General features: G+C 35.6%; 1 protein-coding gene across 1 annotated transcript in view; it reads left to right on the plus strand.

The window, feature by feature from the left end:
* Positions 1-383: 383 nt before the first annotated feature.
* The window catches only part of LOC112038594 (galacturonokinase), a 28743-nt gene continuing 8372 nt past the window's right edge, over positions 384-20754 (plus strand). The window contains exons 1-8 of the mRNA XM_065768019.1: positions 384-575; positions 1669-1782; positions 1962-2033; positions 3471-3514; positions 13995-14148; positions 17892-17957; positions 18331-18411; positions 19494-19685. Of these exons, the coding sequence (XP_065624091.1) occupies positions 543-575; positions 1669-1782; positions 1962-2033; positions 3471-3514; positions 13995-14148; positions 17892-17957; positions 18331-18411; positions 19494-19685 (756 nt within the window). The 5' untranslated portion in view covers positions 384-542. The remainder of the gene's footprint in view (positions 576-1668; positions 1783-1961; positions 2034-3470; positions 3515-13994; positions 14149-17891; positions 17958-18330; positions 18412-19493; positions 19686-20754) is intronic.

Here is a 20754-nt window from a genome sequence, read left to right on the forward strand (position 1 = left end):
GAAACAAGGACACATATGAGCTAGCCAGATAATGTAGCCTCCTGCTTTGATACTTTCGTAGTCTATTTCAGAGGCCAAATCCACTCGAGTTCTTTAGCTGATTGATAGTCTATTTTTATGGTGCTCTTTTGGTATCCTGTCCTCGTCTATTATCTTTGGGGGATAAAATCAAAAGTAAATAAAAAGTAAAACAAAAACCCACAAAAAGTAATGGGGGGGAGCTATTTGTCCACAGGCTGGGGTGAGAAAATCACGGGTCCCCAAATCGATACTGTTGGGACTCAAAATACTACTATCTAAGTAAATTTCTCCACATTCTAAAAAAAAAAGAAAAAGAAAAAGTAAATTTCTTTTTCTCCACAAACTATTTGATGTTTTAACTGTTAACCGATTTTGCCGCTACACTAACCACCCCAACCTTATATCTTGCTCTTTTGTTCTGTCTCTCTGCCCAATAAAAGACACTTTCTTCTTTTGCATTAGGCTCCAATACCAGATCCGATCTGATAGTCATTTGCAAGAAGAGATCATTGTGGGAAAAAATGGGTGAGGTTTCATGGCCAACTCCAGAAGAGGTAATACCTGCATTTCATAGCTTCATGGTTGGTCCCACATTGCTGTTGGGTTTTCACTGTTCACTCTTAAATTCTCTTTTCTTTAATGGGTTTAGTTTGTTTTGCTCTGATCTGTGAGTATTTGATCTGGGTATTCGTTGCTTTTGGTAAAGTTTTTGTTTTTTTTGTTTTTTTTTTGTTTTGTTTTGGATGGTGCATTTTTTGGTTTGATGGTACTTTTTTCTACTAGCTCGAATATTCATGCTGGTGTGACTGTAATTTTGTTGCACTTTGCAACCAAGCATTGCGTTGTTATTGGATCTTGAGTGCTTTTAAAAAGTTAATCAAATGGTGCCATAAAAGCTTTGCTGAAATGCCTTTTTTTTTTTTTTTTTTTTTTTTTGAGAAACAGCTTTGCTGAAATGCTTATTTGCTGTTTGTTGAAAGTACGGTAAAAAAAAGGAGGAGAAAAAGTTTTCTTTTGAGTAAAGTTAGGATACAATATTTTCATGACAAATCTTAAATGGCAAGCGGATAATGGTAGGTAAAAATGTGATGATAGTGGTAGGTTTAGATAAAAACCAGTAACAATTTGTTGTGAAATTGTTATGAAAATATTGTGCCTGTAAAAGTACTCTTTTTTTTTTGATGCGGAAAGGCAAAAAAAAAGGAGGCTAACTTTTCTGGGTTTGCCAAATGCATTGGGGTTTAAATTATAAGCAATGCTAGAGATACAAAAAATTTCAATACTTTTCACAACTACTCTTTTCTTTTTGATGTGGAAAGGCCAAAAAAAAAAAAGCTAACTTTTCTAGGCTTGCCAAATGCATTGGGGTTTAAATTATATAAGCAATGCTAGAGCTACAAAAAATTTCAATACTTTTCACAATTTGCTAAGGTGGCTAGTTATGATTGGTGCAATGGCACTTTGAAATAAACTCACCAATGGCACAACTTTTACTGTACACTAATCACAACTTGCCACCTCAACGATTGTGAAAAAATTGTGAAATTTTTTGTTCTACTAGACTTATTGATTTATATATCTATATCTATATACTTATTTGAATGATAATGTTTATGCTAAGGATATAATTGCTTCTATTTGCTGCAGTTAAATGCAATTAGAAAGATAGTTTCAGAAATGTCTGGGAGAGGTGTTGAAGAAGTTCAAATTGCTATCTCTCCTTATCGGATTTGTCCATTGGGAGCTCATATCGATCATCAGGTTGACTTTGATAATTTATGATAGTGAACTAAGTACTTGATATAAGTTTAGTATAGATTCAAACCCTTGTTTCTGTAGTGTATACACTTTAGGATTTGCAATCAGAGCTAATAAAAATGGTTTTACTGTTGCATTTTTTTTTATTATTTGCTTTCTTTGTGTTTTGCCTATGCGTACAGGGTGGGGCTGTTTTGGCCATGACAATTGATAAAGGAATACTTTTAGGGTTCGTTCCTTCTGGTGACACTCAGGTAAGAACAAGATAATCTTTTTACTGGTAAGGTTAACAATTAGGCGAGGAGTATTTGGAAATGTCCACATATTGTTTTATTTATATGAAATATAGCTGTCACTATGAGTCATCATCATAATCAATCAACTAGCGTAAATACCAAGCCTTCCTTCCAATAACCACTTAGTCTTATAGAGGGATGGTCACAAGCAGAGGCTTTATAGGTATTGAAAAAATATGAAAATTTTTGGCTAAAAGGGGAGGGATTTGTGAAAAGAGTACATGAATGGTTCAAGTCCTTCTCATTTATCTGTTAGTCAGGAAGTTAAAAGCTTTAGAAGAAAATTTGAAGTCTTGGAATGAACAGGGTTTTTACTGAAATTTTTGATAAAAGAGGAATTTGCTATCCATAGAGGGAAGTGGTTTTATCTTAGGAGGGGTGGTGTCGGAGGGTAGACCTTAAATCAAAGTTAGAGAGGTTGTTCTAGATAGAGGAGATTTCTGGGTGTCAAAAATCAAGGGCAATGTTGTTTAAAGAAGGTGATAACTAAATTCTTCCCTAGATGGGAAAACCTGCACAAAAGAGTGAATTCTATTGGAGAACTGGAGGCTGATGGCACTACGTTTTAAGACCAATCTCATTTATCCTGTGCAGTTTCACCACTTATCAAGAACTGCTCTATTTGTCTCAAAAGAGAATCTTGTTCTTGCTGAAGTTTGTGAATCTGGTCTTGTAATTTCAGCCCTGTGATCTATTGAATGTTCAAAAAATTTTCTTTCAATACTCAATCAGATCTTGAGTACCAACAAGGCACTGGGACAGGTGTGCTTTTTTTAGATTACCTGAATTTTCTTTTGTAATCTTTAGTTGTGCCTTTTAGAGCTTCTATAGTGGGAGGATAACAAGGGTGGACCGAGTGTATTTACTACTTGTAGTATTATGGAATTCAGGTGGCTTATTTGTTGGGTATTTTTTGGATTTGAGTTCTTACCAAACAAAATTTACACCACTGGCTTGCCAATAAATCTTTGCATTTCAATATTTAGCTGCATGGTAAGGGGAAAAAATCTGCTCTCTACCTACCTATCAAAAAAAAAAAAAAAAAAAATTTGCTCTCTACTTGCTTAATTTGTGGATTTGATGGTACTCTACCGGCCTGTCCCATGAAGCTCCAAAACATTTTATAGATAGTATTAAGAAAATTAAGCCTCATTAAGTGCCAACAAAGAAAGAAAAAGAAACTAAGATTTGCATGGAGTTTGTGCAAAGTAGAATAGGCTCATTTATTATGTGTGGATAATCCAAATTTCCTACAAGCCTCAAGCTTGTCACCACACTTTTTGTTCTCTTTTGTTGAATGAAATTCTAGGGAAAATAACTGACTTAAGCAGTAACATATACAAGTAAATTTATACTTCTGATAAGTTACATGTGGTTCTGCTTTGACTGTTGTAGGTTGTACTGCGTTCAGGACAGTTTAAAGGAGAAGTTAGGTTCAGGTGCGGGGATTATTCTTATAATCATCTCTGAATTTTTCTATTTCTTTTTTTTATTATGTTCCAATATTCCAAGCCTCATAATTTCATATTACAATCATTTATTTATTGCAATTTTCCATTAAATTCAAACAAAAGAAGCTCATGCAAATGGTGACATTGACCATTCAAACAAGATAGGCACATATTTAGGAAGAAAATTATGGTTGATGCACATTAGTGTTTGCTTCTTCTAATGCAATGTAGGATGACTTTCCAGCAACATTAATGGACATCATCTTGAACAGTAAATTTGATATCTTTGAGGAGTGTTTTTAATGCTATTTGGTAGTGGGCTATGTTAAGGTTTGTAAAATAGGACCATTAGAATCAATTTAAGCTTGACAAGAAACTGGTAAGGGGCTGTTTGTAGCTCTAAATTAAAGAAAAGTAGGAGGAGGAGGAGGAGGAGGAGGATCCTTGAAATCTCACCAAGGCCTCCTTGGAGTCTTGTAGAAGGATTTCAATAGCGTATAATAGGCTGAAATTTTTCTTAAGCAGAGGTCTCTCTGTAATTTTATTTAAAATCTTCCTTATATAGAAATAAACTCCTAATACAGTGTGGAAAACTAAGAAGTCCTAGTTAGAAATGGTAAAAGACTCCTTAATTTTTTAGATGACTCAAAGTAAACATCAATAAGAATAAGCCAAACTAGACTTATAATCAAACAACTACGAAGTTCAAGACTAAACAATATAATTTATATGCTTACTTAAATACCCCTAAAAAGAAACTTTCCATTTTTTAAAATATAAATCTAAATACACTAAAACAAGATTAGTGGACCTTTTCCGATATTTAGAATCAAGTTCTTCTACATTAGTGAACTTCATGTTGGCTTTGGAAATCTTTAAGATTGACTTCTGCATTATGGGGTTTTGAATGAGTTGAGTTGTAAAATATGTAACATTAGGGTTGAGAGAGAGAGAGAGAGAGAGTAAAGAAAAAGGTTTAGGGCTTAATCAATTAGTTCCTCATCTTACCACATTTATATTAGAGTGATATGACAAGCTTATTGGAATTCCCCTAAGCTAACATAAAATAACGAGAGTAACTACATTGCTCTCCCTTAATCTGGAGCATATTGATCAAGCATGTCTGGCTTGAAAGATAGTCATTGAAACTAGCCTCTGAACGTGCTACGCGTGTGTTTAGAGGCTCTTTTAAATTAAAAAATTATTTGTATTTCTATGTTACGTTGATTGCTCTTTCTTTGTATTTCTGCATACAAAATGACCGTTTGAAACATACACCAATTCTAGTGTAGAAAAGTTTGAACACCTAAAGAGAGATAAGGAAAGTATTTTCAAAACTATAAACTTGTGTAAAATAAAGACAAACATACAAACATATGAGGAAGAAAACATAAAAAAGATTGAGTAATAAGAAAATTACCTCCATTTATGCCTCAAACAGAAACAGAGGGAGGGGAAGAGAAGACATTTATTTATTTTTTTGCAACTGGGTTGTAGTTTAGAAAAAGATAAAGATATATGGTAGTACCTAAATTTATGGAGAAGAAGTTTTTTTATGGTAAAAGTTATTTATTTATTTTATTTTATTTAGTTCAAAATAAAGAAGAAGAGAATTGAAAAAAAAAAGAAAACCCACCAAAAAACCAAAAAACCTGAGTTAGCACTTAGGAGTAAGGAAACCACAAATTCAAAAAATGGTTAAGACTAGATAAAGGTTTGAAAAAGAAAAGAAAACGTGGGTTAGTGATTGAAGGAATATGGGAGTTGGAGTGGTTCAAATCTTTGAATATAGAGTGGTCCTATTTTGTAGACAATGTTTTAGGAGTTAGAGATGTATTTTTAGCAAATTACCCTTTAGTTTTGTCTCTACGTTAACCTAGGAGAGTATGGTTATTTTTGAACTAACGCAATGTCCATCCCAAATAGGAGAAGCCTCTTAAATAGTAGTATAAAAGTATGAGATACGACTAAACTCCTTCATGAAAATATTCCAATTGATCATCTGAGCAAAAATAGGAACTACAATCTGTTACTGCATATACAAATCCTGAATAAAATGATGGTCCACCTCTGTATCTTTGGCAAGCTCATGGAAAACAAGATTTTAGCAATAAAGATAGCATCTTGATTGTCATAATACATTTGCATTGGAGTGGTAGAGACATAATTAACCAAGTCATGAAGGAGAGAGTAAATCCATAACATTTAGGAAGCAGAATGAGCCAGTATTGGATATTTAGCTTTAACACTAAAACAAGAAACAACATACTAATTTTTAGCGTGCCAGGTAACATGATTACCTTTGTTTAGAAGTGGACCACTGATCAGAACGACTGCTATTTCAGTTAGCATCACTAAATTTTTATTTTTTTTATCTTTTTATTTTAAACAAAGAAGTAGAGGGCTTGTACAACAGTCCTTGTACAGGTGCACCCTTTAGGTAGCGCAAAACATGGCAAATAGTTTCCTAGTGAGGCTGACATGGAGCATGCATATGCTGACTAACCACAATAACTACATAAGTAATGTCAGAACAAGTCACAATAAGGTAATTTAACTTCACAAAAAATCGTTGAAGTCAGTCAGCATCAGTAAACAATTCGTCTTACTCACCATCAAGTTTATTAGTAAAGTCCATAGGAGTATCAGAAGGTTGAGCACCCAAGAAACTACTTACAGATAGAAGATCTAGAATGTATATCCATTGGACAAAAAATACCTGAGAAAACAAGCAACTTCAATCCCAATAAAATAACTAAGAGAACTAAGGTCCTTGGTATGGAACTGCTGACCCAAATATCTTTTCAAATGAGCAAGACCAGTGGAGTCACTTTTAGAGATAATAATAATAATTTTTTTTTTTTTTCACTTTTAGAGATAATAATATCATCCACATAAACAATCAGAACAATAGTGCTAGTGGAAGAATGATGAACAAAGATAGAATGAACGTTGGAAACCAAGCCCAAGTACAATAGAACTAAATCAATAAAACCATGCATGAGGAGATTGCTTCAAGCCCTACAAGGCCTTCTGCAATTGAATTGAGTACAACTAACTGCAGCAGAGTGCAAGATTTGAACAGAATTAAGATGTGACACAAGATAGGTATTTGATCTCAATAGTTAACACCATATGTTTGTGTGTACCCTTTGGTAGCAATTGCAGCTTATGCTGCTCAAGAAAACCATCAAGAAGGTACTTAATATTGCAAACCTACCTTATATTTTCTAGGAGGAAGTAAGCTTCTTTTTCTAATTCTTGTTTTTTTTCTTCTTTTGATAAGTAACTTAAAAGTTTATTGAAAGAACACAGCCCTGTACATAGGAAATATATGAAAGAGGCAAAAACATCAGAAATCAAAGTACAATGATCAAAAACCCAGAAAGGGAAATACAAGAGAAAGAAGGTAAAACCAAACACCATTTGAGAAGAGTAGAAAAGAAAAAAGACTCAAACTCAAGAATGGACCGTTTGCGATCCTTAAAGCTTCTCGAATTCCGTTCCCGCTAGATACACCACATCAAACAGTGCGACACAGTCCTCCAAATAACTATATTACAATGTCGCCTGAAGTTGCAAGACCAACAATCCAACAAATCTGCTACCCTTTATGACATCACCCAACAAAGACCAAACAAGCAGAAGATCATACTCCACATCTCAAATGCAATAGGACAATGAAGTAGGAGATGATTTATAGATTCTCCACACCCTTTGCCAATAAAACACCACTCAATAACAACAAAGTGCCTCTTCCGAAGATTATCTATAGATAAAATTTTGCCTAAAGCCACAGTCCAAGAGAAAAAAGCAACCCGAGGAGGAACATTTGATTTCCACACCATTTTCCAAGGGAAGGGAATGATAGTAGATGGGGATAGAGAATGATAATACCCACTCACCTTGAAACCTCGACTTCAGGCTAGCTTCCAACAAAGTTTGTCAGCACCAACACCCTGGACCTTTGTGGAATAGATCAAGACCAAAAACGAATCCAAGGAAAGTGACTCTTGATCGTTCACTAAGCAACGAAACTAAATGTCAAGAAACTCTTCCATTTGAGTAGCACATAACCTCAGAGACCGAAGCCTCCCTTGTCCTACTAATATTATATAAATCTGGAAACTCCTCCTTAAGAGGACGATCCCTACACCACACATTATCCCAAAACTTCAAACGAGTACCATCACCCGCATCATACCGAAGGCACTTGGAAAAATTCAACCAGCCACTTCTAATGCACTTCCACAAACAAACACCATAAGCTCCCGACATAGATTTTGTGCACCAACCACCCCACTCATTCCCATGCTTCGCCCCAATGACCCTTCTCCAAAGGGAATCATTCTCCCAACCATAACACCACAACCATTTGGCTAATAAGGCAAAATTAAACTTTCTTAAGCATCGAATGCCTAACCCTCCATTCTTCACTGGCCTGCAAACCTTAGACCAATTTACTAAATGAATTTTACGATCATCCCCAATACCAGTCCAAAGAAAATCTCTTTGTAACTTCTCCATCCTCTTTGCCACCTTAATTGGAATAGGGAGATGAGAAAGGAAATACGTAGGTAAGCTAGAAAGAGTACTCTTAATAAGGGTAACTTTACCCCCTTGGATAAATACAACTTCTTCCAACCAACTAACCTTCACTCCATCTTCTCCAAGATAGGATTCCAAATAGTCTTATTTTTAAAAGAAGCACCCAATGGGAGACCTAAATATTTCAACGGAAGAGCAGATTCCCTACAGCCCAAAATATCCATTAACTCATGAAGATTAGGCACATCCCCGACTGGAACCAATTTAGACTTACCTAAATTAATTCTTAGCTCTGACATCTCCTCGAATCTAGAGAGAATCCCACGCAGAGTTGTACTTTTTCTAATTCTTGTAAAGAGCACTTATTTCTTCATCTATAGAATATTTCCATCTAGACAAGGAAGAAGTCTGCTTATAAGATGAGGGAATAGAGATACAAGATACGGTACAAGAAAAGGAATGCAAACAAGGTGAAACACGATTACATGACAAAAAGAGAGAAATTTGGGTTAAGTCCAAGTATGTATACCTCTCTGTAAAGTAATAGGTAAATCATTAGTGCATGGAAAAGAGGATTACCGAACAAAAGCCTCAAATGAAGAAGATATAGCATTGGGGCTATAAGAAACAATGAAACTATCTTGAGATTGATGATAAACCTGCAAGAGAGGTTTTAGTTGTGAAGTCAAAGTTATTGGAACTAGAGCAGAAGGAAAAGTTATCAGAAAAGTAGGACATTCCTCCTTATGACTAGAGATGAGATCAAAGACAAACACTAACTAGGCGTGGTAAGGAATAGGATGGACTAAAAAAAGGCAACAACAAAACTAACGAAATATTTGCGGGACTCAAGACTATTGTAGCCTTTATGAGTATGAGAGTACCCAAGGAAAACACACTTATAAACTTGGGGAGATAGTTTGTCTCAACTAGGATCAAAGGCATGAAAAAGGGCAAAGTAACCAAACACATGAGGAGTAAGCAGAAAAGGTGAACGATTAGGATATAAAAAAAATAAAACAAAGACATATGATTCAAGAGATGAAAGGCATACAATTAATGAGAAAGAAATCACCCCGAAAGGTACCTGCATTGGGAATAACAACTTACGAGCAATGTCTAGTAAATGAAGATGTTTCACTTAGCAACACCACTTTGTTAAGAGGTGTGAGTATAGCTAGTCTAATAAATAATACCTTGATCAGCATAGCAGAAATGCATAACAAATAGCATATATTCTAATGCATTATTGGATTGAAAAATCTTAATGAGCTTATTAAATTAAACAAAGATTTTCAATATAGAATGTAGAAAATATGGGCAGTTCAGACCTCCCTTTCATAAAAAAACAACATCGTCATTCAAGAATAAATTGTTAAAAAATATGACATAATAAAGAAATTCACTCAAAATAGAAATGCTAGAAGGACCCTATACGTTTGTTTGGACTACATAGAGAACTTAGACTAATGACTATGATTACTACTTGAAAAATGACCCATGATGATGCTATCTTATTGACATTCTTCACATTCTAGACTAGGCACATGACTCAATGTAGGAATGGCAAACTTGAGTTTGACAAAAGAGGTGACCCAAAGGAACACGCCATTGAAGAGGGGACATAGTAGCACTCAGAGCTGAGAGCTAAGAAGACGAGGCATAGTAGCACTCAGAGGTGAGTCATTAGAATCTTGATAATATAGTTTGTCCTCATTTCTCAAAGCAATCATATTCTTGGTCTTAAGGTTCTGGAAAACACACGAATTAGGATTGAAGGTCATATAATAGTGCAAGGATATGGTCTAGAAAGCATTGGCACAAACACAATATAAGACACAAAACAACACGAGACATGATTACGTGACATTGTTGATGTGCCAAAAGAAAGGACTGTCATAATTGGAAGATATCAACTTCAACGAGCTGAGATCAATGTTGATGAGCCAAGAGCACGCTAATTACCATCAATGCAGTTGAGATTGAGTCAGAGAGTGTGAGTGTGTAAGAAACTAACTGTGGGTGTGGCAGGTCGACGGTTGCTGGTCAGAATGGCTGAGATGTGACTCACTGGTCACCAATCTAAGGAGGGCAGTGGTGGGTGTAGCCACGAGAGAGAGAGAGAGAGAGAGAGAGAGAGAGAGAGTGAACTAGGGCTTGAAATCTCAAAAGAGAAAAGGGCTCTTGACTAAAAATGAGATCGACAGTGGAGATCCTACCAGGTGTAAGCCATCCTCATTTTCCTTTCTCTTTCTTTTAGCCTAGATGTGTTTGGATTGTGTCCCTATTAAAAAGTATTTTTTCTCTAAACATGTACGGTATCCATGTCCGACACAGACGTGTCTCCCAGTTGGTGTGTCTGTGTTTCCTAGGCCATGGTCAATTAACTAACAAAAAAAAAATTATATTAAACATGAGGATGGCTTATTGGGATGAAGAACACATTTCCAAGGACAAGCCAAGAAGAACCATTAGATAAAACAGTATGGTGCTTAACATGATGCAAAAAGAGGAGAGATAATATACAAGATATACGTTTATGAGTGCCGAAGTTAATGACTGAGGATGGGGAGGAGCCATGCATGCAATATTACATGATTTAGCTAATGTTGCAATGAAAGAAGAGGAAAGTGCAGTGTGCAATGGCTGAAAAAGCATGCTTAGATAAATAGTGAGTGCATTAGAAGAGCTAGAATTAGAAGTTGCATTCCCAAATCGAGAAGAAGTAAGTTGTGGCTGTGTAGTACCATAATCAACTTAATTCATAGAATTTGGTTTGTCATATTTCACCCAAACAATAAGACTAGGTATAATTGGTGTTACCATAAAGATCACAGTTTTGTCACCTTGTCCATCAGTATGACCTTTACAACAAAAACCACAGCCTCCACAACTACCACCACGAGGACTACCATGTCCTCCACTATTTGAAACTAAAGCAGGAGACTCTAAGGAGTCAAAATGGATTTTTGTCCCAACGTTGAGCTCAATAGTCGAGAATAAGCATTAGTTGTTGTAGGTAAGGTCTCACTAACAAGCATCTGATCTTTGAACCCACGTAAGTCATAGTCTAAACCAAAGAGCAAAGAAGCAAGCATAAATTCCTCCCAGTGATGCTTATGTCTCTCTAAATCAGTAGTAAAAGGTTGGTACTGCAATAATAGATCCCACAAATTTTTAAGAGTACTATAGCACTTAGCTAGTGGAGGCAGGTGGTTTGGGGATTTGGAGGATTGGGGTGTTTAACTAAGCTTTGCTTGGGAAGTGGCTATGGCGTTTTGAGAATGAAGTCACCCATTTATGGCGTAAGGTTATAGCCACCAAATATGGGGAGGCTAGTGGAGGTTGGTGCACTAGAGTTGTTAGAGGGATACATGGCTGTGGGATGTGGAAGAACATTAGGAAAGGTGCTTTGAATTTCTTTGTTCATGTGGTGTATGCAGCGGGAGAGGGTCTTTGCATTTGATTCTGGTACAACCTTTGGAGCGGTCCTATTTCTTTGAAAGGTTTGTATATGGATTTGTTTGCTTGTGCTGTGGCTCAAGAAGCTTTGATCTTTGATCTGGTTTTTACTGCACTAGATGGGGGAGGTAGGAGCTGGAACTTACTTTTCTGTCGTAACTTTAATGACTGGGAGTTGGAGAGATTTTATGAGATTTTACTCTTTCTTTGAGCATATTTCCTCCAAACTACCAAGGGGGGAGAGTGATGATAACCTAATTTGGCAATTGACTTGTAGTGGTGTTTTTAATATGTGCTCTTTTTATAATTCATTATTGGAAGTCCCTTCTGTTTCTTTCCCTTGGCAGAGAATTTGGTGTGTTAAGATACCTAAAAGGGTGTCTTTTTATGGACAACTGACAGGGGTGGGATTCTTACAATAGATAACCTTGTTAAGAAGAACTTGCCTCTTGTTAATTGGTGTTGTTTATTGGTGTTGCCTATGTTGTTGTGATGAGGAAACTGTGGAACATCTTTTGCTTCATTGTAAGTTTGCTCATGCTTTGTGAAGTCTTTCTTATGTTTGGAGTTTAGTGAATGATGCTGAATATAGTTGTCTCTCTCCTATTTGCATGGAGGATTTGGTTGGAGACTTTTTCTTCAAATGTTTGGAACATGGTACTAGCATGTCTTATGTGTTTAATCTGTAAGGAACACAGTGCCCGAACATTTGAGGATATTGAGAGACCGGTAGATTTGTTGAAGTCTTTGCTAGCTAGGATTTTGTTTGGGTGGTCTCATATTTGGGGTTTTACACATTGTTTTTCCAGGTCTGATTTCCTTATTTATGTTAGCTCTGTTCCCTGATTTGTTTGTAATTGCTGCAAGTGCAGTGAGTTTACTATCGTAGACACATTGCACTTTTCTTATCAATAAAACTTTTATTACCTATCAAAAAAAACTAAGTACTTAGACAGCCCAGACTGCTTCGTAGTGAAAATTCTCTTATAAATCTCATAAACTTGAGAAACATTACTTTGATGCAAAATAGATTATTCAATATAGTTCTGAATCTTCTTAGAAGAGTAGCAGATATTTTGCGGGGTTGCAAATTATATGCTAGAGCCATCACATAACAATAGAATCCCCACTCATCCAATCCTTATAATTTGAAGCCCCAATATTAGAAGGTTTATTGTCAAAATTTTTTAATTTATTTTTCCCACATAGAAAAGATTTCACAGAAAGTACCTAAGCAAAATAATTTAAGCCATTCAGCTTCCTCAAGGTAATGAATTTAGGTATATCATCAACTTTAATTAGTGATGTTTTATACTCAGGCATGACAACGGATTTTTCTTTATTCATATGGAACCCAAACAACCCATTCTATAATAATAGCCTAAGCCAATGAATTAATATGTAGTAAGGCACACCAAACCAAACCTTAGCAATAATCAGATTCAACCAATGAGCGACCATTCACCTTAAAAATCAAAATTGCTAAAATTTAGAACTTTAAGTTCTCGGAAGCTAAACCACTCAAAAACACAAAAAAACCACTAAAACCCACTACAAATTAATAAACCAACATCATTTGGCCCCTTCTATAGCCTATTTGGCTCCTATAGAGAGAAACCCAGTTGACAAACGGTCGGAAATCTCAAAAAAAGCAAATTGGAAAATCAGTGACAGAAATAAGGAAAAAAAAAAAACATTGAAAAATTAAAAACTCACATTAGATTGGCATAAAAAATTTTGGTAAAAAAAAATCACTAAAATTATCAAGGGAGGCCGGTGACTCAGGTGACATGGTTGTTAGATTTGGGTGATTGTGTGGATGCTGACATCAATGCTTATGTCATAGACTCATTGTACGGATGCTTATATCAGCACACCTCTGCCAACTAAAGTTGATCTCGAGATTGCTATAACGTGTTTTCAACAGTTGGATTGGTACTATCTGATACCAAGTTGAGTTGTAAAATATGAAAGATTAGGGTTCACAAAGAAGAAAGAGGAACAAAAGAATAAAATAAGAGAGAGAGAGAGAGAGAGAGAGAGAGAGAGAGAGAGAGAGAGAGAGAGAGAGAGGGTTTAGAGCTTAATTAATTAGTCCCTCACCTTAGCAAATTTTTCTATTAGAATGACATGGCAAGATTACAGGCATGCCTCTACTCTAACATAAAATAACAATCGTAAGTCTAATAGAATGTCATTGCCTGTCACTTATAAATAAAAAGAGAAAAGAACGTCAATTTTTTGTCATTTTACTTGTTGATATTCTGAAATTCATATAACGTAATTGATAGTTATCCCTGTTATTTGGCTTGGTAATTCCCATTTTCGTGACACCACCTCTTCTTTGGCAGATTAGGCTGGATGATTGTGACAATTTGTATTTTTTCCATTAATTACATTATTATAATGTGGCCACAATCTGATTTTTTTTTTTTTTTTTGGGGTATCATCCTTGTAGAGTTGATGAAACACAGCACCCAAGACACAGCGCTGGGAAGAAGGGTGAGATCGTTGCAGATGATTCAGCCAAATTACAAGAAGAATGTAATTGGGGAAATTATGCTAGGGGGGCCCTATATGCACTAACCAGTAGAGGAAACAAGATTACCCAGGTTAGAAATGTGTTTGGTATTATTTGTTCTGTTGTACAGTATGTTTACATTTTTTTAACAAACAGGAAGAATGACACTAATCAAAAGCTCCCTATCAAGTTTGCTAACATAATTCAGGTCTCGATGACCTATGTAGTGTCAGTGGATACATGTTTAGAGAAGTTATGAAGAAATTTCCTATGGAACAGTGTTGGGGAGGATTCCGAATTTCATTTGGTGAATTGGGATGAGGTATGTAATCCAATATAAAATAGGTTTTGCGGGGTTAGGCCTGATGTAGGGTATTTCAACATGGCAATGGTGATGATATGGCCATGAATGCCTTATGGGAAATCAGAATTGATATTTGAGAATTCTCTCTCATTTTGCCTCCACTTTCTCTCTCAACCCAATTTTCTCTCTTTTTCTTTGGAGTTTCAAATTTTGTTTTGCATCATTTTAGTATCATAGCTTAGGCTTCAATCTTCCTTCCGTGACTGTTCAATCTGCCGGATATTCTTCAGAATTCCCCCGGCCTAAAGATTTTTTGATCTGACTTTCCTTGCTCTTGTCCGAGTATCTTAGAATTCCCTTTAAGAAAATCTGATCTAGTTTTGTCTTGCCCAAGCACATCAAAGAGCTTTATAGTTTGGTTTATCCTTGAATAATTTGACATGGTTTATTCGGATTTGGCTGCTCTTCACCTCTACTTCAGTTCTTGAAATTCTTCCATAAGAAATCTAAGCACTAGTTCATTATCATGGAACAATGCGTAAGATCTGAATGGAATAGGGGATGAAGTAATGGAGTGAATCCTGACCATGAGCAGATTTTCCTGCTCACATCGAACAAAATGATGACCAACAACATCATCCTTACGTATATGATATTGAGCAATTGAGGAGGCAGATTTTTGCCTTGACTGAGATGGTACAATGGTTGCATCCTCCTAGTGTGAGGAGTGATGAAGCCAATAATGCTCAAAAATTTGAGAATCCTTTTGGATTTCCTAAAAGGGAAAGGCCTATTGGGAGGTATGAGCACAAGTGTGAGAACAACATCAAGGTTGAACTTCTAAAATTTCAAGGAAGTATTAATCTTGATGAGCTTGTTGATTGGTTAAATACACTCGAAAGGGTGGTTGATTAGTTTGAAGTTTATGAAGAAAGGAAGGTGAAATTGTTATTGATTTGACTTAAAGAAAGAGCCTTTGTATGGTGGGAGTGATTGCAAATGAATAGTCAAAGGAGGGGCAAGAGCAAGATTTAAGATTGGTGCAAGATTAAGAACAAGCTCAAGAAACAAATCCTTCCCTTCAGTTACATGCAAACCTTCTACAATAACCTACACAACCTACAAGTTGATAGTGTAGAAGAGTATACCAAGGAATTCTATCAACTTATGACTTGTATTGATTTGAATGAAAATGAAGAGCAGATGGTGTAAGGAATCTTAGTGGATTGAAGCCAACCATTCAAGATATTCTTGGGTTGCATTTGCTTTGGAAAGTTTCTGAGGCTTATAAGTGAGCCTTGTTGTTGGAGAGACAACAAAATCAAGATGTTTCAAGGCCTGGACAACAATTTCAAAGCTACACCAAAGCTTGTTGCAATCTTGATGTGGAAAGCAGCAAGAATTAATAAGTTTCTTGTGCCCTCATCCAACCAGCCCAATGCCAACCATGTGGGAGCTAGAAAACAGCCCAAAGAGGTGGCTTCAAGTGCTTTCTATGTGGTGAACCTGATCAATGATTGGTAGATTGTTTAAAGGCAATAGGAAGCTGCTATACAAAAGAACTCTTATTAGAAGAAGTGGAGGAAAGTGAGCAAGGAACCAAAATTTTTCATTGAATAAAATTCCTTTAGACTCAGAATTGAGATTTGATATTTCTCTCTTGACCCAAATTTATCTCTTTTTTTTTTAATTATTATTTTATTTTACGTTTTCAAAATTTTGTTAAGGCAGCTTTGTTTTTTTTAACCAATCCTTGCTTGGAAAATGGTTATGGAGATACGTAAAGGAGCTTGAAGGTACTAGACAGGAAGTATGGGGTTGAATGGGGTCATTGATGTTCTGAGATGGTTGTGGGTTCTTATGGCATGGGGTGTGGAAGTATATCAGCAGTGAATCAGATTTATTCTCAAATTTTATCATGTGTGATGTAAGACATGGCTCAAGAATTCATTTTTGGGATGATCAATGGTGTGGACACATGCCTTTAAAAGTTTCCTATTTAGAATTACTCCATATTGTAGTTGAACTGCAATGGTGGCTGATTATTTGGACTTGGACACCTCGGTTCTCTACGTTTGTTCCAGACTGGGAATTGGAGTTCCTAATGTTGTTCATGGACATATTGTATTTAGGAGTGGCTGATAGGCTCATATGGGTGGCATCTAGCTTAAAGGAGTTCAATGTTAGGTGTACTATAGTGAATTTAAGGAAACTAGAAAAGGATTTTTTTTTTTTTTCCTCAACAGACTATATGGCAGGTGAAATCACCTTGAAGAGTTGTAGTGTTTCTGTATATCGTGGCTTTGGGAAACATGACATTTGATAACAAATAGAAACACAATTATTGTAGACTGGTGATGTATCTGCAAAAATATGGGCAGGACTCTGGACCATTTACTACTTTTTTGTCCTATAGTGAGAAATTTGTGGTTATTTGTCTTCTCTCTTTTTGGCATCGTGTGTTATGCCTTATACTTTGGTAGATCTGTTGGCTTGCTAGAAAGGTAGGTTGGGGAAACGAAAGAATTGTATGATTTGGAATGTGGTACCAATGGCTCTTATGTGGTGTATCTAGTGAAAATGGAACCCTTGTACTTTGAAGGATGTGAACTAGCAGTTCTAGATTTCAAGTTCTTCTTCCCTAGAACTTTATAAATGGATAACAATGCGGAGGAAAAGAATACATATGGCCAATCTTAACTAATCCGTCTAGAATCCATAGTTAATACTAAGGCTTTGTTGTTGTTGATGTTGATAACTACTACTAATTGCTTACTTTTTCTTTTATGTTGGATTTTGTTGAGCTGTTAAATTTTAGATTATTTTTTTTTTCTCTCTCATGTATACCTTTGGTGTACTAAAGTGCCACACCCTTTTTGCACTCTTTTAAAACACGTTTAATGCTTATAAAAGAAGATTTCTCCCTTTAGTTTTATGGGTAGCTTACAATCACAACGTGCTCCATATATGCACCTCTTTCTTTAATTCTACAAGAAACATTCTTTTCAATCCTTTCATCTTTACTTATAATTGAATCACGATACAAAAAATAGTCACTCTTTAATATCTATCAACCATCTACTTTAACCATCCCTTTATTTCTACTGCTAGTTTTACTAAGTTTGAATTCCATCTGTTGGGATTGTCTACTGTCTAGAAACAAGAAAAAAGTATTAGTTTTTATCCAACACTGTAGACCTGACAGAGAAGTAACTTTAGATGATACCAATTTTGTCCTGACACCAATATGCCAAAAAAAAGAAAAAAAAGAAAAAAAAAGAGAGACTTTGGACAAATCTATCCCACAGCTATCTTTTCAGGCATAACTAAAAGCTATATGAATTTGACATCTGAGCCTCTAAGGAAACCACTTTCTGCACTTGAAGAAGCAAGGCAGATGTGATTAAACTATTTGCTAATCAGGTTTCTTGGAAAATTTTTGAATGCAAGTAAATTTCTGTTTCACCTATTGTAAGATTGTGCTGTTTTTCAGAATCCATCTGTTAGATCATTTGTTGCAATTGTTGCAGGGTATCATAGGATACATATGTGGTTCCGAAGGTCTTGACAGTTCAGGACTTAGCTCTTCTGCTGCTGTGAGTTTCTTTCCTTTTCACATGCTTTTGTTACAGTGCGTTTACAGTCAAGAAATTTACTGAGTAGAATTGAAAAGGTTCACAATCAGTTATATAGTCTTTCATTGTCTGAGCTGAATTTAAAGTCGCTCTCTCTTATCTTCATAAAGGGTGGGGAAATTAGGACTTATGATTAAGGTAATCAAGTTTAATGCATTTTTGTTTATCATATTTATCCATTGCTAAATATCTAAGACATTTAATTTTCTTTGCTGTGTTTGTGTCTAGTTTGCATAAGGTTTTCTATATAGCTATTTCAATGCCTTATTGCTTTTGAGTAGCACCTTTTATTTTTAATCTAATAAGTTAATCTGTATAATTACATGTTTGACAGGTTGGCATAGCTTACTTGTTGGCATTGGAAAGTACAAATCACTTAACGGTATCTCTGACAGAAAATATTGAATATGATTGGTAAGTTTGTCAGAAATTTTCAAATTTTTTTTAGGTAGACATATGATCATTATTAAATCAATCAAGATCACGAACATGAACTCCCATGAGTGCAATTCACTGGGATGTGTTTAAACTTAGCTTTCACGAAAAAGAGACAGGGTGGTGGAGGAGACAGAGCTATTGCAAATAATTTGGATATACTTATATGAAATAGAAATTGGTCTGTCCAAATAATTAGGTTCAAGCTTGGTTAGTCTATGGCTTTGTTAAGGATATTTAAGCCACGTTGTCTAATTAGCCATGACAGCAAGTTGCTTTTGCCTTTACTGTTCAATTGAGCGTTACTTTAATTATTGTTTTTATAGTCACTACAATTTCCAGCCATTATTAAGACCATACCCAGCAAGAAGAGAAATAGTGACTTCAACCATTATTTTGGGGCTTTAGACATTCCAAGATACCTACAGATATTTTGGGTCTTCCTTTGGGTGCTCACTTCAAAGATAGGTCAATTTGGAATCCAATTTTAGAAAAGATAGAAAGAAACTTGCAGGATGGAAACGTTTATATTTATCCAAGGGAGGTAGAATCAATTTAATTAAGAATACTTTATGAAGCTTGCATACCTATTTCTTTCTTTGTTTCCTATCCTAGCAGTTGTGGCTAGCCGTATTGAAAAACTGCCGCAAAAATTTTTATGGGGTGGTATGAGTGAAGAGACTAAACGCCATCTAGTTAAATGGGCAGATATTTGTTCTCCTCTTTCGGTAGGTGGTTTGGGTATTAGAAGATTGAGGATTTTTAATGACTCATTGTTAGGGAAATGGTTGTGGCGATATGGTCATGAGAAGAATACATTATGGATATGAGTGATAGAAGTGAAGAATGGTAGTGAATGGGGGAGATGTTGCTCTAATCCAGTTTATGATCCTTATGGAGTTGGTATGTGGAGAACTATTAGACAGGGATGGCCATCTATGTCAAGCCATATTCTATATGAAGTTGGAGATGGAACTAATGAAATTTTGGAATGAGCAATGGAGTGGGGAGAGCTCTCTTTCTATTTGCTATCTTGAGTTATTTCTTGTTTGTTGTAATAAGGAGGCAAGTGTGGTGGATTTAATGCAATTCACCAATGGGGTTCTTCACTGGGATCTACACATTGTATGGGCCATTCAAGACTGGGAATTGGAGTCCTTGATGACATTCATGGATATCATTTATGGTTTGGGAATTAGGGGGATTGGGGAGGATAAAATGTTCTGGAAACTTGATAAGAAAAAGGGCTTTAAGGTTGCTACCTATTATCGTCTTTTGGATGTTGCTACTATCGCCAATGAGTAGTCCTTTCCTTGGAAAATCATATGGAGATCAAAAGCCCCTCCAAGAGTAGCCTTTTTTGCAAGGACTGCAGCTTTAGGTAAAATTTTGACAATTGACAACTTAAGGAAGAGGAAGATAAGAATTACAGATTGGTGTTGTATGTGCAATGCAATGGTGAATTTGTTGATCACCTATTGCTTCAGATCTGTGGTCCATGATTTTGGTTTTGTTTGGAGTTTCATGGGTGATGCCAAAATCTGTTGTTGAGCTTTTAGCTTGTTGGGAAGGTCGTTTTTGTCGTCATCGAAATGGTCATATTTGGATGGTTATCCCTCATTGTTTGATGTGGTGCATCCGGAGGGAAAGGAATAGTAGGATTTTTGAAGACACCGAAAGTTCTATGCATGATCTTAAGTTGTTCTTTATTAGAACTATTTTGGATTGGTTGTCAGCCAATAGGAATCTCTCTTTATTTTCTATTATTAATTTGATAGATTTATGCAATTTTTTGTAACTGATTGTCTACCTCAGTATATTTCATGTATACTTGGGTGGCTCAATTTTTCAAATTTCTATAATCTTATTACTTATCACAAAAAAAAAAAAAAAATTTTATCTCTCATTTATCAAAAAAATCAATTTCAATTTCCTTTTTCTTTTCCCATAAAAGGTTTCTGAAAATAGTTCCTAAACCAATGCCCTTATGCATCCATTAACTTTTCCCTAAAATAAAATTTAAAAACCTAATTAGCTATCATAGACATTTATTCTTGAGTTCCTTAACCTTAGACTTCCAAAGAGGATATTGTTTCTCTAACCATGCTATGGTGACACTATCTTGAAGCTAGGACTTGAATGCAGATTGAATTTAGGTTTAATAGACTCCAAATGGCATTTATTTGAAAATGATTTTGCGTTTGAAAGGTTGAGTAAATGCATGGGACAATGTTCATTCCACATAAACCTATTGGTAATTTCTTCTACTCTCCCTATACGTTAATCCTATTTTGTGCATTTTAATTCTTTTTTTTTTTTTTTT

Source organism: Quercus suber, unplaced genomic scaffold (assembly GCF_002906115.3).
Source record: "Quercus suber isolate HL8 unplaced genomic scaffold, Cork oak 2.0 scaffold_878, whole genome shotgun sequence".
In the NCBI taxonomy this organism is placed as follows: domain Eukaryota; kingdom Viridiplantae; phylum Streptophyta; class Magnoliopsida; order Fagales; family Fagaceae; genus Quercus; species Quercus suber.